At 43.9% G+C, this 25,470-nt stretch overlaps 1 protein-coding gene across 1 annotated transcript; it reads left to right on the forward strand.

Moving 5' to 3' along the window:
• The first annotated feature begins 4,792 nt into the window (after window positions 1-4,792).
• Window positions 4,793-25,408, forward strand: RIPK1 (receptor interacting serine/threonine kinase 1). Its single transcript, XM_032183123.1, has 12 exons — window positions 4,793-4,852; window positions 7,241-7,444; window positions 8,719-8,872; window positions 9,358-9,495; window positions 11,852-12,080; window positions 13,239-13,388; window positions 14,535-14,611; window positions 17,314-17,404; window positions 19,275-19,838; window positions 20,865-20,933; window positions 24,127-24,279; window positions 24,631-25,408. Exons 2-12 carry the CDS (start codon window positions 7,293-7,295, stop codon window positions 24,915-24,917), a joined length of 2,064 nt encoding a protein of 687 aa, XP_032039014.1. The 5' UTR covers window positions 4,793-4,852; window positions 7,241-7,292; the 3' UTR covers window positions 24,918-25,408.
• Window positions 25,409-25,470: the final 62 nt, after the last annotated feature.

The following is a 25,470-nucleotide window of genomic DNA, read 5'->3' on the forward strand; positions in this document are numbered from 1 at the left end:
AGTTTGACTTGATGATCCTGAAGGCCTCTTCCAACCCCGATGCTTCTAGATGCAAATAGCACAGTTGTATAGGCGAGGAATCATCCTTATCTTTACTGCACTCAGTTACCAGAATATTTGAGAAAGAAGGAAATGGATATGAAAGCAGAAGTTGCAACATCAAACAAGATGTTGCTGTATTGGATAAACTGCAGTGCTTAGTGGGCTCGACTGTTAGATAAAGAATCTCAGATTAACATATATGATGAAGATACACTTCTGGATACCACGTGGCACATGCGTGCCAGCCCCCTCACACATGTGGTAGTATTAAGTGCCTATATTATACTGACCATATGTAATGTAAGCATACAAGGCTGGCCAAGCTAGGTCTGAATAAAGATTCTCCAAACCTGAGTGTTTTCTCCACAGTGGTAAATAGGCCAGGAAGAGTGAGAACTTCCCCTGAATGCTGTCCCAGCCTCTGACTATATTTACTTTAGGGGATTTCCTGAGCTATGTATGTTTTCTCCACATTTACCAGCCCCAGCAGATCTCTTCTCTGTATTTTGCTCAGTCTTCCCGTGGATTTATGCCAACTTTAAGCAGCCAATGCTCTTCAGCAAAGTTCAGCAGGTCAGCTTTTTTCTTGCGTGAAGCTTTGGAGTTGGTGGGAGACTGAGGGTGAAGAACCTGCTTGCCAGTAGCTTCATTGGATTCCTCCCAGTCAACAGTAAATGCTCAGTCCCATCCATTCATCCGGATGACACTTATTTTGTAGACATACATCACTTCGCCTCCTAAATAATATTTTTCCCAGGCTGTGGGAAAAAGTTCACTTATTCTTAAAGAAGGCAGCACTGGCCTTTGGTGATCCTTTTGTTTTTTTTTTTTTTTTCCTCTTCTGAACTCTTCCAGTCTCCCTGTCACTTTATGGAGGAGAGCGGACCAGAAGCACATGCAGGGTCCACAGGGTGACTCTTGCATTCGCTTGATTTTCTCTGCTCCTCTCCTAATAAGCTCTGACGTATGATTTACTTTTTTGACTGCTGCTGAGCTAGTGATTTCATTTGTTATAACCCCAGATCTTGGCTGACAGTCTTAATGGTCAACTCAAGACCGTTATTTTATACATCAGTTCAGGGTAACTTTTTCTTATTCATGTCCTCTCCTTTATATAACTCAATTTTCACTTCTTGTTTCATTGCCTGGTCACTCAACAATTTTTCCCACAACTCATCACAATCTGTTTTCCGTGTCCCCCATCCTCCAAGTAATTTCTATCATCAGCAAACTTTCTCAACCTCAGTGCTCATATCCTTTTCCAGGTCACTTATTTTCAACAGCTCGAATCCCTGCAGAACCTCACTTGAAACCTCCCCCTGTTCTGAGAACTATCTACTGTTGTCCTCTTTGTGCTATCTTTCAAACATCTGTCCATGCTCTATCCTTCTCTCTTAACCTTACCTGCTTAGATTCCCTCAAAAATTCTGATAGGAAACTTTGTCAAAAACCTCCTGAAAATGTGAGTAGACTGGATCATCATTCTCCACATGCTTTAAGTCCTCATGAAGTGAACTCTACATGAACACCATTCCAATTTAAAAGCCATCATGGTGAGGGATATATGATGGGGCAGGGAAATAAACCAAGAACAACTATTCAGCTGTAACTCTCTGCAGTCATCTCAGTCCTCATCTCTGTAGTCTTTTCTCATACAGAAACTGTTCCCTGGACCACATAATTCCTGTCAACTTCTTTTCGTGTCACATCTACCTCTTCCATATCTGTTCTGAGAAGACGCAATCAGAGCTGTGAGCTGTGTCTAGCACGTGGACACCTACCAGGCTAAGCCATACTTCCTGAAGGTCTCTTTTTCCAGGTGCTTTGGAAGCCAGCCAGCTGCACTTGACAGCTGGGGCTGAGCCAAGTGTCACTGTGCTGACGTGCTGGGGCACGTGCCTGTCAAACACAGCCCCTTTCAACACTCGAGGGAGGATTTTCACAGATAGAAAAGCAATAGAGAGCAATCTGTGGTTAATAAGGAAAGAGAAAGGAAGTGACAGTATTGGTTTCTTAGTAGTACTGGAAACATCGCAGCCATTTTGATCTACACAATTTCTGCTCATCTAAACCACAATACACTAAAAGCCACATGTAGACTTGTCAAAGCAGCATTGATTTCATCAGAATAAGGCTAGACTTAAGTGAGCAACTTCAGCTGTTTCAGGTTAGGGAGAAGAGCATAATGGCAACATGCTGCCCTGTTCCAGTTGGTCTGTTTTGTTGTTGCTGTCGCAGCTGAGCCTCCCCTCCCACACTCTTTCAGGCAATGCTCTGTCTTTTTCCTTTTAAATCAGGTGTGTTACTACAAAGATCAACTGAGAGCATTCCCAGCCTTACTTCCAAGACTCAAGTCAAAACGTCTAAAAGCACCTTTGCCTACAAATATTCAGGCAAGAAGTATAGGCAACTCAGGCAACTCAGCCTAGAGCAGTACCCTCGCATTTCAGAAGTTTAATTTTGGGTCCTTTAGTCTAGCAGCAGTAGTTGATCATTTCACAAGCAAGTCCTGGAAATATCTTTTCCTGTAATAGTGTTGTTGCTTCCATTTTTCGTCTACTGGTGTTCGTGTATTTACGGAAACATTCTCCATAGAACAAAATACAAGGAAATGCCTAATAATGGTGTCACAGCACTTGGTGCAGACTGACATTAAAAAATTAGTAATTGCAAATACTAGTAAAGTGCTTATATCTTTGAGCAGCGCTACTTAGTAAAATAATTGTTCCTGACCAGGTATTTCCAACCATCCTAAGGCATGTTTAAACTCATCCAGATTCATCAGGAGTTGTGTAATGTTGTTTGAACCCACAGGAATTCGGATCTCTTTGAAAAACTCCATCAGGAGAGAGAAAACCAGCTTCTTCTCCGGGACCATGCAACCAAAGTACCTCATAGCTGTTTCTGAATTACCAATTGCCCTTGATGAAATGGGAAAGCATTTTGTTAATAACTGATGTAGAGAAGAAAACAAGGACTAGCCAGCAACACTGTCACAGAGAACTGCCACACCTGCACATGCAACTTACTCCAGAGGAATGTGCACTGCAAAGGTGTTGCCTTCACTGGAACTCATCATGAAGTCAAGAGGAAGGTAATTCCTCTTAATACACTCCACACTTACACCTTCATATTTCTGTTGCTAGGCCACAGCTCAGCATCGAGGGAGGACCTCAGAAGATCTTTTCAACTTATCAGCAATAGAAAATTGTGGCTGCAGTCAGCCACAACCAACGGTGGTTCCCAGGCCCCCTGGGGCACTGCGCTCTGCAGCCGTGCTCCCATGTGTCAACACTGTCGGTCACACGGTGCTGCAGATTCTCCCTCCTCTGCCCTCTGGGGCTTCAGGAAAGCATAATAGAAGTTTTGTTGAATTGGTGGGTCAAAACTAGCTAAAAAGTCATGGCTTCTCGTGCCTTGAGCTTACCGTGATTTGATTTTATTATTAAGATTAATAAGGCAGGTAACTATTCCAGGTAGCCTTGGTCTAGCACTGTGTAGTTTTGATATTTTCTATTTATCAGCCCCTACGAAAGGTGCAATGGAACCTGCAAGTTTCACATCCATGGTTGGCAACAGCAATTTTCATCCTGCTGACAAGGAAAACAGTTACATGCAAAAAGAAAAAAAGGCTACTGGAATTATATGTATTTACATTTTTTCCTGGTGGCTGAGGATTTTATTACAAAAAATAAAAAATAAAAGTTTCAACTAAAGGAAAATAAACCCATTAGGTTGCTTTTTGTTTTCATTAATACCAAAATTAAATATTTCTGCTCATGTAAAGACATCATTGTGAAAAGCATTAAAGCAGTATTGACCTTATCCACATAATGGATAACCATCCTTTCTTCTCCATCAGAATTAAGAGAATCCTACGTAAATTCAGATTGCATTTTTGGATCAATTTATTTTCCCTATTCTTTTCAAGAAGGGATGTGATAACTAGCAACACTGAGCGCTCTTGAGTGCAAACTAATAAATGTTAATTTCTGTCTTTTTTTTTGCCTCATGCTTGTTGGTAAATCACAACTGAACGAGACTGAAATGTTTTTAACCACACAATTGTTACAAATTTAGCCATCTTACTTCCTGTCTTTAGCCCGTATTTTCAGCCATGTATCTAATGCAAAGTGCAGAAGAAGGAAAAAAAAAAATAGTAACAAAGAAACCCAGAAGGAAAAGGTTGTCCAAAATAGTTTGCAAATTTTGGGATTGGCAACAGAAGACCAGAACTGCTTGACCTTCCCATGGCTATGAGAGACACCACATCTGGATTTACTTTGTTTTATTTAATCGACAAACATCCCAGGTTTTCTGGACCTCCAAAGTCCTTCACAGCCGAGGAGGAATCCTACCCAGGAGATGGCCAGCACGGAGTTAAATGACCCCCTCCGTGGGCACTGTGTTTCCTCCAGCTCTCCAGCAGCCTGGGGCCACACTTTCCAGCAGGACACCAGCTCCTGGACCGCTGTGTCCATCCCAATTCTCGACTTTGCCCTCCACTCTGGGAAGGCAAACTCAAGCTGAGGGCTGCCTCCCCACACAGATGTGCACCACAGCACTCTCAGGGCACCGTGAGGAGCAGAGCAATCCCCTGGGGCTGGAAGCATCGTGACAAATCCACCCCTAAGCACCACCACCACCGCCACCAGCAGCAGCAGCACCGCCGCCCAAGCCACCTCCTCCGCTTCCGAGCAGGCGCAGCAGCGGCGGGGCCGGGGCCGCTGGCGGAGCCGGGCGGGCCGAGAGCTGCTCCCACCGCCCTTGTGGGGGGCTCGGCCGGGACCAGAGGCGTCCCACGGCCACGGTGAGACACGGGGGGACCGGGGAAGGGGGAGCCGGGCCGTCCGCCCTCAGCCGCGGCCACCCCGCTGAGGGGGCCCCGGGCGAGGCGGAGCGCGGGAGCCGTGAGGGGGGCGGGCGGCGGCGAGCCCTGGCAGGCGGAACTGGGCGGCGGGGGAGGCTGAAATTTGGCCCCGGCAGTGCGGGGAAGGCTGAAATTTGGCCCCGGCAGTGCGGGGAAGGCTGAAATTTGGCTCTCTGGGTGCAAAAATCGTCTCCCTCGTGTCCCCGGAGTTGTGGCCGTGGGGTCTGGGGGTGCTGACAGCTCGAGGAGGGGCTGCGGGGAGCCGTCCCGCTTCTTCCTCCAGGCACCAGCCTCGGCGATTTCGCTTTTGCTTCCATTTTCCTGCCCCGTGCACCCCAATCTCAGCGGCTCCGGGCTCGGTGCCCGTTCATCCCCCGCTGCCATCCCCCTGCCACCACAAGCACAACCCCCCGTAGCGCACCTCGCTTTGAACGAAGCTCAGCATGCCAAAATTGCCACAGATAACGCAGCCTGGATCCACTGCTTTAAGGGGAGACCCCAAAAATACGAAGTGAGATGTTAGGCTGGGTCACATTAAGGTCTCATTGCTGAATCCAGGCCTTTGTAGCGGTGACACCTACCCCACCAGCACAGCAGCTGGTGGCATTTCACCAAGAAAGCCAAAGAGACTGGCACCAGGAGCTGCTGGGGACACAAGGGCTCACCTGTGCGAGCAGCAGTGGGTGTTCGTGGCAGTATTTGACTAGCTGTAATGCAATAAAAAATCTCCCATAATAAATGTTAGGCAGAGCTGAGCTTACCTTCTTAGTAAACGAACACTGCCATGTCCTCAGTCCTGTGCTCTCGAGGCAGGCTAGCGCCCCAGCAAAACAAAATCTGCATCCTTTCTAAGCCAGGAAAGCCAAAAAAAAAAAGCTTTTTTGTCTTTTTAAAGCTTACTCTTCCCAGTTTTGGCTTGTCAGTATCAAACTGGCCGGCCAACATCCAGATCTGCACATTAGCATCTCTCTGCCCTCCAGCACGTGCTTTTTACAAACCCTTTCGCTACTTCCTTACTTCCCAGCCTCCAAAAAGAGGCTGTAGTAACTGGGCTGTAGCTGATGTTCATAACGACATTAAGAAGATCTTTGCAATTAGAGGTTTTAAGATACAGGTGCATAGTTGTTAGCAGTAAGTTGTTGGTCTGAAATATTTGGGAAGCCCTTTTTGACACTATTTAGAGAGCTCTTAACTACCTGAAGGAGCTAATCTACCACTGCTGACAGGGGCACTCGGGAATAATGCTTTTGTTATATCCATGTCATAACCACCCAAAAGAAATGGAGACTAAACAACTGCTGTAGTCTCTTACGAGTTTGCTTTTTGTCAGAAAACCTTTTCTTTCCACAACGTAAAGTGTTTAAGGTAAGAGTTCAGTGATAAAGAAGCAGAGCTAGCAGTTTGCACCTGTGCTAGCAATGCAGCTTGCTGATGCATGCCAAAGGCACAGGTTTGTGCAGCCTTCTTTTAAGGTTTTACCTCCTGAGGGAGGCGCCAGGAAAGAGAACACCACAGCTTTAACAAAAGATTAAAATTACTCTGGCATCCCCCAGGGATGATTTACCTACCCACTTCAAGGCTTCCCAAATTCATGGTGTTTTCCTGTTGATGTGTTTAGGAGTTACTGCAAGCCTTCATAATTTCTTCATCCCTTTTCTTTTTTTTTTTTTTTCTTGGGGGGGGGGCGGTAGAGTGTTGCCTCATTTTCCCACCACAGTCCTTCCCAGCTTTCATGTCCTTAAGTTCAGGCAGCTGGGAAAATAATTTTCCCACTTTCACCCTCCAGAGAGACCTTTTCTTTGTTTTAAGCTTCAAGCAAGCTCTTGAAAGCTGAACTTGCAAAGATGCCTAAAACGTAGCTTAGAGTTATACAAGTATCTAGGCACCAGACAGACCCATGTTCAGGCAATTTAGAAAACGAGAACCTATTGGAATTGTTACATACTGCCTGCCTTTGGAGCCCTGGCCCTTGTTTCTCTGGTTTTCATTTTTTCCAAGCATGAAGTATAAGGACAGTAACAACCTGCTGCATATTCTATGGATAAGAACCGTTTATTAACAGCACTTGGAGATCCTCAGATGAAGAAATGGTTTCACATCATTTTAACACGACTCTAGTGGGTAGACAGAATAAATCATTGTGATCTTTGGAACCGATCCTATGAGAGAAAAACAGCCTCTTTAGTTTCACACTGAGGCCCTTTGTAACACAGCTAGTTCGGAAGGGTCACGAGAGTAGATTCTAATGTCTCCCACCTTACATAGACACTTACTTAGTGGAACAGCTAAACGCAGAGTAATGACACTTGCTTTTCTTCCTTTATGCAGGTCCAGAAGCACTAGGATACTTCCTTTCGTTTAAGTTGCTAAGACTGCAAACATGTCACTGGATGACATCCACATGAGCACCCGGGATTTGCTTGAAAAACAACAGTTAGACGCTGGAGGATGTGGAACAATTTCTTTATGCTTTCACAGAAAACATGGATACGTAGTATTAAAAACCGTGTACACGGGACCCCAGCGCACCGAGTGAGTTACTGATCTTGGTTCTCATCTTTATATTTCAGTCTAAGGAAACCTCTACGTTCAATGGAGATAATTCTAAATACAAGATTATAATTTTAGATCTTTGGATCCTGAAGGTATTGTATGTGGGGAAAATGTTGTCGATACAGTACTAGCAGCTGTCCTGCAAGTTTTCATTTTCCCCTCATTAGCCAACTTCTCTAGAGTTTTAATTCATCGTTGCAGTGAAGTTCCTCTTTTCTTTTGCAAGGTGAGCACTGCTGTGAATTGTTAGGGAGGGGAACCCTTACACACCTAGGTAAATTCAGCAACTCAGCAGACACCTTACTTGCAGACTTGCTGATCTATTTCCAATATAGCTGTCCAAATGTAGATGTTCACTAGGAAATAAACACACACGGGCCATCAGCAGGACTCCAACCCTATTTTTATAATACCAAGAATGTAAATTAAGCACACTGATTTAATTCAGGGATTGAATTAGCTGTGGAATTCAATGGATTCACATCACTTTCGAGCTCTACCACCTCACCATCACAACTATCCTAAAACTCTCCCTTGAGTCTTCCACTAGAGAGAGACAAGAACCCATGTTCTTCTAGTTTGTGTTATGATAAATAAGTTAGGTTTTTATTTTGCCAGTGGAAAGCAATTCCAGTAGTTTGCAGACTTCACTGATGCTTGGGACAAACACAGTTAAAACAGATAAGCCTGCCAGGCCTTTAAGTATCTTATTCCTTAAAGTCTTGAATCAAAAGCCTTAAGCAAACTTCTAAATGAGCCTAAAGCAAACAAAACAACCACCTCCTCTAGCACTGCAGAGGAAGTGTGGGTAGATTCCTGTGCAATAAATCCATTTTGGAAGTGAACATGAACAGCAGCACTTCAGGAAAGAGGCCTGGGTAGTTTCCTGTACAAGAGGCAGCAGAGTGTGCCTTGATCCTCCTTGTGCAAAGGTTCTTCCAGCCCTGCCCTGCCCCGATCCCACCTCAGCTCAGGGATACGCCACCTTACGTGCACTTACAAAAAACCATGCTTATTCACTTTCTAAAAAGCATGCCTTAACATCAGGCTGTGCTAACAGTCATTGTACAAGGCATTTGAGCAGAGAACATAGCCTGACATGAACAAAGCTGTACCAGTTTAAAACAACAGAAGTTATGGGTCATCTTAGAGTGGCTTGGGGGAGGCTGTCAGTTCGGGCCATGATTTTGGGTACGAATCCACAGCATTTTTGCTTTATCTAGCCTACGTTCAGTGTAATTGCTGTTTTGCAGATACAATGCTTCCCTCCTTGAAGAAGGCAGGATTATGCGCAAACTACAGCACGACCGTGTGGTAAAACTACTGGGTATAGTTTTGGAAGATGGAAATTACTCACTTGTGATGGAGTATGTGGACCGGGGGAACATGATGAAAGTGCTACAGAAGGTGAACAGCGAATTGCTTCATCCCTGATGCTCCTCCGAGTTGATAAGATGCTCAAAAGGGTCAGGATGTTGTTGCCGTCTCCAAAGGATGCAGTCATTTTAGTTTCTAATTCTTTCTGTATTAAGGGGCCAGTTTCACTCTGCCTTCTCTAGAGATGGCAGATTATAAAAGCAGAGGACAGCTATGGCTTTCCTGTGCATCACAGAGGAGGAGACCGCAGTTGTAGGTTCAGAGTTATGGGAGCGTATTTATAGAAATATTTCAAGACTCTGCTAAAAAAGAATGCTTTTGTAAATATGGAGAGACTCCGGAATTATATTAATGCAAGAATTTAGATCCGAGAAGGACCTTGGTTCTTTTTATTAGCCTGGCTTGAACAGAGGTACTCGGGGGCCTGAGAAACAAACTCGTTTAAAGACTGTTTTCTGATTTGATGGTTGTAGTAGCATTTTGTAATAGATGGCATTTCTTGTTCCTTATTTTAGCTCTCCATACCTTTGTCAGTGAAAGGCCGTTTTGTGCTGGAGATCATAGAAGGAATGCTTTATCTACATGAGCAAGGCTTAGTCCACAAAGACCTAAAACCAGAAAACATCCTTGTGGATGCAGACTTCCACATTAAGGTATGTGTGAGAAAGTAAATGGAGAATGCTGATGATTTGGGGTGAAGAACCCAGTTTGTCTGCTTTTGCTTAGTATTCCTGGATGGTGATCCTCTGCAGTCCAGTGAGCTACTGCTAAGAGAGTGTTAGCAGTGGATCCCTGAAATATGATGACCTGTACAAGCTTTGCACCTGAGATTTGCATAATCTTCCTCCCATCTGTGGAAAAAAAAATCACTAGGGGTATTAAAAAAGAAAGAATAATATTATTGAGAATTAGCGAACTACAAATAATGAAACAGCTATAAAGTAAAAACTAAGCCCACAGACTGAAACTAAATGTCTTAAAGATCATGCCTTTTGTCCATTACTACTGTAATTTCTCCTCCTGCCTTTACTTCCTTCTTTTTATTCCATTCCTTCTTTTGTCTATTATCTTTTCCTCTTTTGTCTCCCTCTTTTTTCCTTTAGTCATCGTATTTAAATGACAGCCAGCAGCTACAAAAAAAAAAAAAAAAAAAGCAGCAGGAAGCTACTACAAAGAATGAGTTATAAGCCTGTTCCAAAGTCCATCTATTAACTTCAATGGGCTTTTGGACCAAGACACATACATATAGAGCCTCCTGCTGAATAAACCTGAGTAGAATTTGGAGCAGTCCTCATCAAACGTCCTGGTCAAGGTGAGTTGCTGAAATGATCACCCCATTGCAATAGAAAAATACTGAATAAAATGCTGTGAAGAATATTCTATCACCTTTTGTTTCTCACGTGCACATTATTGAGAAGTAATTAGACAAGGTTAAGAAAGTAGAAAGCCACAGTGCAGCATGAGCAGCTTGCAGATGACGGATATAAGCGGTATTAGGTTTTGACCAAAACCGAAGACAAAACAAATAACAGCAACAAATCACCACTTCATTATCTGCCTTAATTGTAAATTGGTTGGTTTGGGGGTTTCAGCTTGCTTTTATGGACAGCAGCAAATTAGTCTGCCATCACACTGGAAGACAAACAGAATTGGAACACAGGATCAAATTCAGAATCAGATCAGGCTTCTTTAAGCAGTTGGATCAAAAGCCTCATGTAAGGCAGCTGTTGTGTGATCTATCTGCTCAAATGTGTCCAACAGTGCCAACACTTATAAGGGTAACCAGCTGTTCTATGAAACTGCAAATGTAGGAAGATGTAAATTGTATTTTCCTGTCACATTAGACCTCTCACTTTTAGACACGAACTCAGACTCCTGCTATGTCAGCAGGTTGTAACTTGGAATCTCCTTTTCTTCTGAATATATCACCTCTACATTTGGCCAAAAGCGTCAGAAGCTAAAGACCACCAACAAGCTAGTTAGAGGCAACGAGAGAGAGAGAGAAAAGAAGTGAGGCAATGTGTCACTCCAGTTGCATCTGGAGTGATTGGGTTACACAACTACACGAGTCTAACAGCTTTCTGCAGCCAGGAGAGGCAGTCCTGCTTTCTTCCACTTGTCTTCTCCTGTTCCCTTGCATGAGCACTGGTGCTAATTTGACCACCCTGCCCCAGTACAATTTAGGAAGCCAAACCAGCAGGTTACGATTTAAGTTTTTGGCAGTGCTACCCTTCTGCTGGAGAGCACTTGGTTGAGCAAGCTGGTTGAGTGCTTTGCTTTAGGTCTTCCTGGGTCAGATAAGGGTCAGTGCTGGAACAGGAGAAGCCAAGGGAGCACATGAGAGGCGGCTGTGCGAAAAGGAAGGAAGGATTACTTTCTTCACCACCAGCCATTAGTCTAACTGTTGTAAAACAGCACCCTTATGTTTCAGTAACATCCCCTTGTCAAGCACACAGTACCCAGATATGCTGGCTGTAACTTATTTCATGCTATCCTTTTCTGTGTTTCTTGCAGCATACACATCACAGAATTTTTGATCCTCTTCTTCGCCTTTTCTGTAGAAAGGTCTCAGGAGGTCACGTTAAATGGAATCAAAATGGAAAGGGCCTTGTAGGAGGAGGGGATACACACTCTTCTCATAGATTATTTCTGAACCTCAGCTGCTTCTTTTGTGGGTCTTCTGTTCTGCCATGAGTACCACAAAGCAGCTCTTGAACACCATTTTCGCTTCAAGCAAAAACAACCTTTTCCCCTTACATTGTGCCATTGCTCCACGTGGTGTTACGTTAATAATGAAGGTTCAGCCTAACCGTTCCCAGTTGGCAGTGATATTTTATTTAGGGGAAAAAAAAGGCAAACATTCTTTTCCTTTCTCCTAATGAAACTCTGCAAAAATGCAATTTTCAGGTAAGTTACTACCTGCTATAGTTACAAAACCAAGCACTGCATGAAATACTTCTTTATCTACTTTCCATCACGGCACTGGCTCTGACACATCTCATTTTTCAGATTGCAGATCTTGGTGTTGCTTGCTTTAAGAACTGGAGCCGGCTGACCAAAGAAGAGACCACCCGACAGAAGAAAATCAAGAGCGCTTCCCAGAATAACGCTGGCACGCTTTTCTACATGGCCCCAGAGCACTTACGGAGTGTTAACGTAAAACCTGATGAGAAGTCAGATATTTACAGCTTTGGCATAGTAATCTGGGCGATTTTTGCTAACAAAGAGCCATATGAGCGTAAGTTACTTGCAAAAAGAACTGGATCACAAAATTAAGTTGGAAATGCTAAGTGTTTAAAGTTACAAAGTTAAGATTAGTGGATTATAACACTTATGCCCAAGAACAGCCCATGTTTGGCATCTGATGGCCACTTTTAAGTATTGGTTGCATCAGTCCTCTTAAGTGTGGTCAGGAACATCTCAGTTGTACTTGAAATGCGGGCACGAGTCCAAGTCTGAACAAAGTCTATTCACATCCACTTGGTTCACATGTAAACCTGCGTTTGGTTGTGGAAGTTGGACAAACCTTGGGCCGGCCGGGATGGCAACTTTGATGTATATGCTATTTGCTAACATGGGCTAGTCACATGTGCTTTTTTTCTTTTAAGGAGAATGTCCACACCGCCAGTTACTGCTTCTCAGCTGTGTGGTGCTAATTTCCTAACATGCATACACAGAACCATTAAGATTAGAACAGCCCTCCAAGATCACCTGGTGCAACCATCCCCCTACTTCCAAAGTCACCACTGATCCATGTCCCACGTGGATCATGTCACCCAAGCACCACGTCCAACCTTTCCTTGAGCACCCCCGGGGACGATGACTTCACCTCCTCCCTGGGCAACCCATTCCAATGCCTGAGTGCTCTTTCTGAGAAGAAATGTATCCTCATTTCCAACCTAAACCTCCCCTGGTGCAACCTGAGGTCATTCCCTCTTGTCCTAAATGTCCTACATGGACTCCTACATAAAAGTAGGAGCAGACCATGGAATTCCAGAGTAACTTGTGTTTGCTGTTTTGAATGGATTCATTTTTGCTAGCTGGCTAAACACTGCCTATGTGGCAATCTTTGTGTTCTGACCTAATACAGAGCATAACTGAGATTCAGTTCTAGAAATCTACATCTGTCACCCTTACTCGCACAGAGCATGTCTTATGCATAAAAAGAAATCTATTAGTCTTAAAATAAATCTCTAATGTATTGTAATTAAGGCCCTGGATTCACATTCACAAATGTGAGAGATTTGTGTCTAACTCAGGCATCTTTCTTTGAAACATTTACATATCCAGAAATACACAGGCTGCTGCTTCACTATTCCTTTTACCTACAGAGATGTGACTTCTGGGGATAGCAAAATAGGTGGTTACAATCTGATACAAAATGTTAATTTTTCAGACGGTATAAATGAAGCTCAGATTTGCTTCGGCATCATGAATGGAAATAGACCGGACATAGAAGAGATCATTGAGAAATGTCCAATGGAGATTATTGACTTAATGAAACAATGCTGGGAGCAAGAGGCAGAGAAACGGCCTACCTTTGCAGGTAAGACATTGCTTTGGGATTATTTTTGTTACATAGTTCATAATGCAGCAAAACAAACTTGAGTGTTTTCTTCTTGATATAGCTTTATTTTCAAAGCAAAAATTGATATCAGCTTACATGCCCAGTAAAGTCTGTTCCCTGTAAAATTAGCATCTTGTCCAACATGTACAAATTTGAGGATCACTAGTGACTGAATGGAGCTAAGACACTTTATGCATGACGATAATTTGTCTTTGACAATGTATTACCTTCCTTCTGAAGCTTGCAAAAAAAAAAAAAAAAAGCTGATAGGATGGAACATAGTACATCTTGGGTACAACTGAGAAAATATCCCATCAAAAATTGCTTCAAAAGCTGTCCCAGATTAGCCTGCCATTAGCAACGCAACAGCTTGTGACTAATCATCCTTTTGTGTGTCAGATCCCAAAACAATCAAAGTATGTGAAAGTCTGGACTGAATGGTCCGGGGAAGGAGACTAAGAGCACTCATCAAATATAAGCCAATGTTCCTTATCACCTTTTGCCCTTTCTCTCTGCCTCAGTTGTAGTCCCCAAAAAAAAAAAAAAAGAAAAATGACATATGACAGGAAACAGAGATTTTGACTTAGAACAAGGGCTCCAAGAGCTTTGTATACAGCAGGTCAATATTCCTAGGACATGTGTATACCAGGAGGAACAAATCAACTATTTCCATATGTAACCTGCAATTATCTACTGCTAACAGTTTTGTGGTTGTGCTGGGTGTCTCGGTTTGTTTTTCCCTTAAGCAAAACGCTAATATTTACCTTGTTAATAGATTTTCAGTAATTCCATCTTTAGCAGAGGTAGGGCAGCTGCTTATTAAATACCTGAATACAACTGAATGTATTCTATTTCTTAAAACATGGTATTTTGTCTTTTGGCCAGTCAAGTCCAGGGCAGGTGCTGTCAGTCACAGGTCATAAGCAGAGCACTTTCACCCAAAAAACCAATATGACAAAAAAAAAATCATCATGTGAACATAGATTTCAAGTGTGTGTGTCATTTTCCCATTGGTATTTCTGACGTGATAGAAGCCTTTATTCAACCCTTCTCCATCAAAATCGTTGACAGTATAAATCACTTTCCATTGAAAACCACTTTCACCTAGTTCTCTTCTTTTTACAGAAATTAGTAAAACATACAAGCCATTCTACTATCAAAATATAGGAAAAAATATTGAAGAAGATCTGAAGAAGATAAAAGTGAGTAACATCCTAAATATTTCAAAGTGCCAGTTTCCTAACATCCCTGTGCCTCATCCCCAGTTATGGCCAGATTCTGCCACGCTCTCATCATCCCTGATGAACCTGATTTCCTTCTGTGATAAACTGGATGGGGCTGTGAATGAGGGGAGAGCAGCGTATGGCATTTACCCGAACTTTAGGAAGATTTTCAACACTGTCTCCTGAAATATTCTTGTGTCCAAGTTCAGATGTTACCATCTGGGTGGGTAGACAACCAGATGGGTTAAAAATGGGTTGGATGGTGAGGCTCAGAGGGCAGTGGCTAATGGGTCCTGCTTCACATCAGCCAGTCACTATCCTTAGAGGTTTTTCAGGACACAGCTGGACAAAGTCCAGGAAGTCTCATTGATAGAATTAAATATTATTCCCAGAGATTCAAAAGTAATAGAATCTGAATTAGAGTAAGAATAAAAACTCTGTACATTCATGCTAGTGTTTTTTTTTTTTTTTTCTTTCTTTTTTTTTTTTTTTTTAAGGCATGTAATTTTGTGTTGCGTTCAGGCAGCATGGAGTGATTCCTAGCCTGCTTGAGACCAGGAGCAATACCACAGCAAGAAAATTAATGCCCCCTGGTTTTAGCTGAAATCAGTTATTTTTCCTTTGTATTTAAGTTGGTCTCTCTTCCTTTTCTGGCTTTATGTTTACAACTTACAATACAAAGAATGATTTCTGGACTGAGAAATAAGAGAATGAGAACTTCTTGAATATTGGTTGATTACAGAATCTTTTTATCACAGATTTTATCAATTCACTTGATTTAGTAGTACTGACAGCTATCAGTGAGGACTCCTAGAACTAGGGTTTAATCTTGGCAGTAAAATGAGGCTCAGACTCATGACATATATCCAGTTATTTTAACAAAAAACAACTTCCTTTGTGAAACCATTCGTTTACAGTTTTGGTTTTTTAAAGTGCTTCCTTCTATCAACAAGTCCTTAATTGTGGAAATGAAAGGTTCTGGTTTAGAGAACACGTGGTAATTATGAAGCACAGTCAACTGTTCAACAAAATGATACAACTTTGCAAAATTAAATTCATTGGACAAATCTCCTGAACTGATCTGACTGAACTAACTCATGATGTGAACTACATGTCCAATTTATGACAGCGGCCCCAAATCAGGATTAGTGCCAATTACACTGGCTACATTAGCTCTCTGCAGATATTCCTCCTGCATCAGAGGGGCCAAAGGACTATGTAGAAATTGGGTTATGAGTCTCAGGAAGGAAAGCATCCCTTCATATCAGACCACACAGGTGAGGGGCACAGAACCTGAATAGCATCCAAGCAAGTCTGTGGTGAGCTGCTAGTACAGCTTCATTAAGAACATGAGTTGGAGGGTTTGGGGGAAAGCGTTTTTCCACTCTACACTAGTGATGGTGGAAGCAAGAGCCTACAGCCCCCTAACTAAAAGGGCCACAGAATCCCAGAGTGGTTGAGGTTGGAAGGGACAGCTGGAGAGCATTTGGTCCAGCCCCCTGCTCAAACAGGCCCCACATTCTTTTCTGCAAAGCTGCTTTCCAGCCAGCCAGCTAGCTACCAGTAGGTGTTGGTACATGAGGTTGTTCCTCCCCAGGTGCACAACTTACCCCCAGCTTCATTGAGCTTCATGAGATTCCTGTCAGCCAGTTTCTCCAACCTCTTGAGGTCCCTCTGGATGATGGTTTTGAACCTAGTATCAATGCCTGGGGTACACGGCTATTCAGTTACTCAAGTAAAATCTAAGTACCTAAGTTGTAATGAGATTTAGAACGTCGTCTTTTGCTTTGGAAAGAAAATAAAACTGTGGGAAGAGATTAGTGGTTGTCAGTTTTTAATCTGACAACGTACTTCTTGGGTTTAACTTTCATTAGAAAATAAAAGGCATCTTAAAAAAATATTTTACTAGTAAGATGCACTAAGAGAAAGTGAGAAATCATTTTTCTAGGTAAAAAAAAAAAAAAAAAGAAAAAAAAATTATTTCCAGTGAAGTCTGAGTAATGGGAACATCAGAAGAGTAGAACAGGAGTGGATTTTGCCTGCACTCTAGCATAGCTGAGGATTTGCAGAGGAGAAATTGTACTGTATCTTTCGGAATATATCCTCTGAACTCCTTATTCCTGATACTCTCAGGAACAGTAAAAAAAAAAAAAAAAAAAAAAAAAAAAGTAGAAGTCAGTGTGGCCATACGTGAATGTAACCCTCCATCCTGCCTCTTTCCTGTAGATGAATATGCTTGCTATACAGGGATCCAGAAAAGAGGGTGCCTATTTGCTACCTTTACCTCAGCACCCTCCTCTCCCTGAGACTGTTTGCAGAAAGGCTAGCTATTAAGCCCAAGACAGACAATCCACAACCACTCCGTATGGATTAAGCTCATACTCACATAGGTAAGGGCTTGGCCGACTCAGAGCGTCACATCCTGCAGCTGCATTACAGTTCTTCCTCCCTTCACTGAAGATAAGGTGTTAAGATAAGGTTTTTCCCATCTGTAGCAAAACTGTGGATATTTTCTGCTAGGCTGTGCTCTCTGTTAAGGGCTTGGCATCTCTCCCCACAGACTCATGGAATCTGTTCACCCAGGTCTCTGTACTGCACACATGTGCTGTTCCCTACCCTACAGGTACTCCCTTTGATTAAGCTTGCACCTATAATTTGCTTGTATGTTCTTTTACATGTAGAAAGTGTGGCCTGAGCCAAACGAATTGCTGCAGAGGATGCAATCCCTTCAGATAGATGCTGTAGCAGAAGATCCCAGTAACGGTCAAATAGGTAAGTGTTCCAGGTCACTTCCTAGCCTAACATCATGCCGGGTGCTCTGCTGAAGATAAAATTGGGTCCACGTACGATGTAAGTAATCTTACCATTAAGTGGTTATGGAGAGATTCAATTATGCAGCACTTCAGAGAGAATTGTAATCACTGCAAAGACTAAATTTGCTCCCAGGCTCCCCAAAGTCATATTCACTTTCAAAATTTTCAGCATCTTCAGTTTGAAACCATTTTATTTCACTGGCTTGTGCTTTTCTCTTCCATGCTTAAAAATGTATTTAACATTAAAATTTTTCAATGGACAATTTGGTAATTACTTTTCATAGTTGCTCTTTCTTCCCATCCTTTTAACAAACTTAATGCTTGTTCTATAGGCTTCAGTTCCACAAATTTTCCTTTTTCCCAGTCCAACCTTTCTTACAAATGATCTGAATACAAGCAGGACACGTAATTATAAGATACTGCTTTATTTATGACCTTGCTGTCCCTAGAGTCTTGTCAAGGAGCACTAATAGATAAGTTCTCTCCTTTCTCTGGTATTTTCTATCAAATCTGGGATAAGTTGCATGTTTCACGGAGCTATCTCACTAACACGTTATGACATATTTACTTGTGTGGTAGCATACTTGGAATTGGTTTACCAATGTATCTTAATGGCAAGGGAAATAAGATCGTATTTGCAGCACTGATTTATAAGCAACAATATAAAATTGAGTAGAAAGAAAAACTGATTTTGCTCACACAATTTAAAGACAATATTAAACTAATAATTTTGAACTGTAACATGCAACCAATCAATCTTCCCCAAGGTTAGGCTTGCCGTAACAGATCTTTAGGACCAATGGATTGAGTAGGGCAGCCCTATTGCTATATTTTTTAGTTAGTATAGTTACATCCCTAGCATGAATAATCACATACAAACACAGATTACAGATGCTTTTAAGTATAGAAGGTTTTAGTGTGAATTCCCTAGTTCACAAAACCCTAGTTCACTGACATAACCTGAGCTAACAAGAAGCACATGTAGTTTATTCCAAGCTTGCAGTGCTCTGTGCAAGTGTGTGCTTTGGGCAGCGCACAACATTTCCTAGACAAACGTGAAGCTTTGAGAACTTGAAGCAATTAACTATAGCCCTGCCCTTAAAAAACACAAGGACAAGAAGTAACGTGCAAAATTTTACATTTTTGTCTAGTCTGTTGCAGTACAACAATTAGAATTGGTGTACTCAGTCCCGAATTAGACTGAGTAGTTCATCACCACTCAGTCTAATTCGGGACTGAAGGAGAGCTGCCTTCGATAGCAAGAATGAGTTTGCAAGATGACAGACTATTTTCGCTGGTAGGCGTTACTTGTAAAAATGCGTTCTTGGAGCCTATGAAGAACCAACTAGACAAAATAAAAAAGGATTAATCCTGAAATACCCAGAGGGGATTTTTGCGTAATCACTTGCAGATGTGACCTTAGTGACAAATTATTTATGCTTTGTGAAGTAATACCAATTACAGTGGGTCCTATTTTCCATCTTGTTATACTCTAGTCTTGCACTGATCAAATACCAGCTGATACAGTGAGGACTCAGTTGGAAATCAGACCCTACAAAAACCTCCAGGAATTTCTTATTTCAGTGGTTGAGAAGCTGGTGTCAATATAAGCAGAGTAACACAGTGAGTCCAGATGCCTCTCTCCTAGATACAACTCCGTAATACTTCCCACTAAAGGCATTATATAAAGCAGTTTATGCTGGAAGTGATGCTGCATTTTCACCTTTTATGAATTACCGTAACATTAAAAATACATCCTAGTGTCATCACAACAGGTTATACCCTTGCCTTAGGACATGTCTCAAATATTTAATTTTCCTCCCTTTCAGATCAGCCTAATTCTCTACACAGCTCCCAGGGCCCCGTGACCAGCGAGGTTAACGAAGCCCAGTTTGCTGCCTCCTCTGAGAACCAGCCTGTTGAGAGCTGCGAGACCTCATTTACGTCCCCTGACAATCTAGAAAGAAAACTCCAGCGGGAATACAACTACCACATACACGGCAGCTGGATGGATAAGCCAGGAGTAGCAGGAGTTCCCCACGTGGTATACACCCCTGAAATGAGAGAGGAAGAAAGGAGACGAAGAGTTTCCCACGATCCGTTTGCAAAGATGTTTTCTGCTCCTCAGCAGAGCGAACTGTACCCAAGAGCTGAAAACACGGGATCAAACACTAATCCTTATTTTTGGCCACAAGCACCCGCAACGCCAGCACGGGGAAATTTTGATATTTTTTATGGGCCAAACCCTAAAAATCTCCTACCAGGAAACCCAGAGGATCCACAATCAGCCGGTACCTTTAGCCTGAGCAAAACTCCTGTGCCTGAATCTGGCACAAGCCTGCATTCACAGATCAACATAAACAGGTATCCAAAGACTGCAGACACAGACACAGGTGAGAGTCCCCCTCCTCACTACTCCTGGGTTCCTGAAAACACAATTTTTCTTCTAAAAATGACGTGGCAAAGATGGTTTTGTAGTTTGTGCAACACCTGCTTATTGCTACCAGCTTATCTGTGTGATAAAGGTTCTCTGTTTACTTGAAATGCCTCCAGGTTGCTAAAATGCTCCAGTTTTGACTTCATTTTGCTTGATTTCACTGATCTCAGGCTGTTCACTTCAACTGAATCATTTCTAAGCCAACAGTACAATAGAGAAGCCTCAGACCCAATGCCTAACTCTTCAGCTACCAACTTAACAACAGCAGACAACAGATAATGCTGCAGCTGCTGCCAAAGCCAAGAACTAATCACACTAGAAAAGCAAAGAAATACTTCTGACTCACCGAATGTAACACTCATACCATAGGCTGCATGTGCAAAAAAAAAAAAAAAAAATGAATGTTTTCTCATATATTTGTAGCATTTAAGAAAATATATATTTTTAAAAAGCTTGATTTGCAGGAAGTTAAGGGACTCCTGAGTTCAGGGAGCCAAAAAGGAGCTAAGGCTCTTGACTGGTTTCTCCAGAGAGCTGTACCGGGTCCTAATGGGGAACTTCTCTTAGTGTTTGCTAGTGAGCTGTGGAGTAGAAAGGTACAGAGGCAATGGGAACTTCTTGGTTTGGAATCTGCAGATTTGAATACCTGATAGGAGGCAGCAAAATCCATAACTATGTTGTGATCCTACACTGCCATCTCAGAGCCAGGTGGTCAAACACCCCCGTGGAATCCCATGCTCCTCACTGGGATCCAAGGATTTTTTTCATTACAGTTATTAGTCCCTGAGCAAAATCATGATAAGGGTGGTGCTTTAACTAGAGCTATTCAAGGAGGTGCAGTCCTGCTCAGTAAAAAAACCTTCTTGTCTTTTTGTGCTTCAGAGCACTAAGCACTCAGACAATTCCAAACATTGCAGTCACGTTCAAGTTCTTGTGCTTTTTTATGTATATAATGATTTTGGCATTTTCACCATCTGTTTAGGCAACGACTCCACTTCTTTCTCAAGGGGAACTTTCACGTATTATCCTCCCGTACCTCAGTTACCCAGAGGTAAGTGCTGCAGCCTTTATCTGTCTTGGTAACCACCAGGGTAGGCATTGCATCCTGACTAACAAGGAGAAAAAAAAAAATCAGGATCTTGAAATAATTTATTATTGCTTTATATCTCTAAATGTAAGAGAAGTTGTCACACGCCAAGGTGGTGGGCTCCAGGGCAGGTGCATTGCCACAGTGTAGCCAGGGGTTGTTGTGTGCAGGGGCATTCCTGCATGGAGGCAGCCTCTGGGAGCCTCCTTTGGGCCCCTCACTACAAGAAGGACATGGAGGTGCTTGAGAGGGTCCAGAGAAGGGCAATGAAGCTGGTGAGGGGCCTGGAGAACAAGTCCTACGAGGAGCGGCTGAGGGAGCTGGGCTTGTTCAGCCTGGAGAAGAGGAGGCTCAGGGGCGACCTTATCGCTCTCTATAGGTACCTCAAGGGAGGCTGTAGCGAGGTGGGGGTTGGTCTGTTCTCCCACGTGCCTGGTGACAGGACGAGGGGGAATGGGCTTAAGTTGCGACAGGGGAGTTTTAGGTTAGATGTTAGGAAGAACTTCTTCACTGAAAGGGTTGTGAGGCACTGGAACAGGCTGCCCAGGGAAGTGGTGGAGTCACCATCCCTGGAAGTCTTCAAAAGACGCTTAGATGTAGAGCTTAGGGAAATGGTTTAGTGGGGACTGTTAGCGTTAGGTCAGAGGTTGGACTCCATGATCTTGAGGTCTCTTCCAACCTAGACAAGTCGGTGATTGTCAGCACCCAGCAGCCCTTCCGAGGGTGGCTGACGAGGCTGGGGTGGGGCCAGGAGCAGCAGCAGCCACTCCCACATCCACGAGCTGCCCCAGGGCGGGAGCTGAGCAAGCCAGTCGCAATGCGGCAGGCAGGGAGTGGCACAGCAGCGCGCGCGGGAAACTCGGAAGGCGGGACACCTTATTCTCTTCTGCGAGCACCCACAGAAGGAGCCTTCCGCTGAAACCAGAATGTTTTTCACCTGCTGCATCTGCTGCATCTGCCGAGATGATGCTGAAACCCAAGTGGAGCCTCCCCAGGCGGATGCCTCCCCCCAAACAGACCTCCCAAGCGCCAAAGGAGCTGCCCAGGACCTCGGTTCCAGGGAACAGCAGGATCTGGAAGCCCCCCGAGGGCCTGAAGGCAGAGGTGGGTGTCAAGGACACATGAATTCCCAGCTGGGTGAGCTTTTAAAGCAGATGGCTCTGCTACTGATGGCTCTGCTACTGGAGAAGCTCAACATACAGCATAGCATCCAGGAATCTCATCAGGAGACCGACAAGCTGCATTACACTCAACACGTGTCAGTGCAACAGCAGCACCTTGAGGCCGGGCAAGGAGAGGGTAAGTTTGCTTCCAGCCCTGACTGACTCACAGGACAGGGGAGAACAGCCCCTCATCTCTGCTCAAAGTAGGAATCCTCATTTCCCCCTTACTCCTGAAGGGCTTCTGCACAACAGATGTGATGCTCTAGGGCTGGTAGAAACCTCGGAAAGGGCAGCTGTACAGAGCTGGCCCAGTAACCACCGGCATCAGATCCAGCGCCTCAAAGAAGGCACAAAGGGGTGTTAGCAATCGGAGACTCCTTGCTGAGAGGCACTGAGGCCACCCAGCCTCTCCAGAGAGGTTTGCTGCCTGCCTGGGGTCCGCAGGCCTTTGTGATGTTACGAAGAGGCTACACCAAGCCTGGTGGGGCCAGAAGACTGCCCCCCAGCCCTGCTCCTTCATGAGAGGGCAAATGAGGCTGCAACAGACTCCAGAATATCAAGAGGAGCTTCATGTCCCTTGGAAAGGTGCTAAGGGGATCGGGAGTGCAAGTAGTGCTCTCATCTATCCTCCCAGTTGGTGACTGGGACCCAAGGAGATGAAGATGAATGGACCAAGTGAATGAATGAATGGCTGCGTGGCCGGCACTGTGCTCAAAGTTTGGGGTCCTACAATCTTGGATGCACTTTAGAGAGACCAGGAATGATGAGACAGGACAGGGCATGCCCAAACAGGTGGGGCAAGCGTGCTGGGCAGCAAGCTGGCTGGGCTTGCGAGCAGGGCTTCACACAAGATTCAGCAGGGGAAGGGGATGCACCTCTGAGTGATGGAAGCCAACCTGGGAACAGCGTCACTTCAGGAAGCAAGGGGGAAATCCTTGTGGGCTGTCCCAAAGGGTTCCTCTGAAGAGGTGATGTGACTGGTAGCCCAGCTGAAGAGCCTCTACACCAATGCACCTGGCAAAGGAAACGAGCTGGAGGAGTTGGAAGCCGCGCTGCAATTTGAAACCTGTGAGCTAATTGTTGTCATGGACACGTGCTGGGGTGGATCACATCAGCAGGACACCAGGAGAGCTGGAATAGCTGGCTGTGGGCTTTGCAGAAGAGCAGGCAGGGAAGGAGGGGCAGGGGTGTTGCCTTTAGTGTTAGGGAAGGGATTGATTGCAAAAAGCCGCCTCTGAGAAACAGCCCCAGACAGGCTGAGAGCCTGCGGGTGAAAGACCTCGTGGATGGGATCCCCTGGGACACCGTGCTGAAGGAGAAAGGAGCTGAACAGAGCTGGCAGCCCCTGAAGGATGCTTTGCTTAGAGCACACGACTCTCCATCCCCCTCTGTGAGACAGTGAGCAGGGAGGGGAGGAAACCAGGATGGCTGAGCAAGGACCTGGTGCTCAGACTGAGGTGCAAGAAGGAAACACACAAGCAGTGGAAACAGGGACATGTGGCCTGGGAAGAGCACAGGGCTGCAGCCAGGATGTGCAGGGATGGGACTGAGCTTGGCAATGGACGCAAAGGGTAACAGGAAGGGATTCCACAGGTACATTGGCCAGAAGAGAAAGACCAAGGTACAGGCTGCCCAGAGGAGCTGTGGCTGCCCCATCCCTGGAGGTGCTCAAGGCCAGGCTGGATGGGGCTGTGGGCAACCTGGTCTGGTGGGAGGTGTCCCTGCCCATGGCAGATGATCTTCAAGGTCCCTTCCAACCCGGCAGGTATGGCTTGGTTATGGTGCTTTGCCATGGCAAAGAGTAGGATTGGCTTTCACTAAAGCTCAGCATCCCTCTGCATAATGGCAGCATGCTCACAGTTTCCAGTAAGTACATGGAACATTTAATCATTTCCCTGAACAGCAGAACCTTCCTCCTCACCCTTCGTGTTACTTCCTGACCTTTTGAACCACATGCAATTGTTTACAAAATTGTTTTAACTTCTCTCACACAGAAGATTCAATCAAATACAGCATAACTAACAGCTCCGGAATCCAGATCGGGTCCTACAATCACATGAAGATTGAAGAGCAGAACCAACACATCAGCACCTCTCCTGTTACTACAGAAACATCTTACAGTTACTATGAATCACAGGGTATATTTGGTAAGAGAAACATCTCGGTTGATTATCCCCTCGTAGTTATCTCTGAATCATTCGTTTTGGAAGCGATGAAAGCAGTACAACTTTCTCCCTCTGCAGCTTGAAAAAATAACCGTCTAGATCCTTTACTGTGTTGAAACTACATCAGCACAGTACTTTGGAGGGTATAAAGCAAGTAAAGGCTTGTGGCAATACTGTTCTGCAATACCACCTACCTCCTTTGTCCTGTAGTTTCATGACATGCCAGATGCCAGTGGCGTGATGCAGATGCTACAAATAAGTTGGGAAGGGCAGTTGAGATGGCGAGGGGAGTAGAAAATACATTTATGCCCTTTTTTTTCCCCCCTCCTTCAGACAACAACACTGTCCTGACCGACAACCATCTGAACCTGGTGAGAGAAAAGTTGGCCAGACAGTGGAAGCACTGTGCTCGTAAACTGGGCTTCTCCGATCCCGAGATCGATGAAATCGATCACGACTACGAACGAGATGGACTGAAGGAAAAAGTTTACCAAATGCTGCTTAAGTGGGGCATGAGGGAAGGCTCCAAAGGTGCTACAGTTGGAAAGCTTGCCAAAGCCCTCTTCGGCTGCCAAAGACTGGATCTCCTTACTAGTTTGATGCAAATGAATGAGGAATAAGTTGACTGAGAACCAGGGGAAAAAGTGAGGCTATTTTTTCCTGAAGACTTTGCAATAACAAATAGCTCCAAACAGATTTGGAAGCTTTTTGCACAGACTTTTCCTTTTGGAACAGACTTTTCTGCCAAGCAGTTTTCAGCGAATACCTCCTGTAACTCACAAAGTTGCTGTCAAGATAATTAGGTCTTGCCAGTGATAAAATTTTCCTTCATGGAATTTTGAAACAAATAATCATGCCAGTTCAAAATAAACAGTAATACCAATCCAAGGAAAATGCATTATACAAAATTCCTAGTCTGTCTTGAAACACGATGGTACCTTTGTTCCGTTCTGAAGAGCATGCGTTATTTCAGCAAAGCTTATGCATCAGTTATGAATGTGGAAGACAGACTCACTTTTTGAAAGACTTGGACAGAAAGCAAAATCAACTCTTAAAATTTTTAAATCTTAAAAAACTTCAACAGGCCTACTACTTCTAATTGCTCTAAGTAAACGTGTTATTATTTTAAAGTCTTTTAAGTCTTTATTTTAAAGTCTTTTAATAATGTTCATT

This window comes from Aythya fuligula, chromosome 2, assembly GCF_009819795.1.
Source record: "Aythya fuligula isolate bAytFul2 chromosome 2, bAytFul2.pri, whole genome shotgun sequence".
Lineage (NCBI taxonomy): Eukaryota > Metazoa > Chordata > Aves > Anseriformes > Anatidae > Aythya > Aythya fuligula.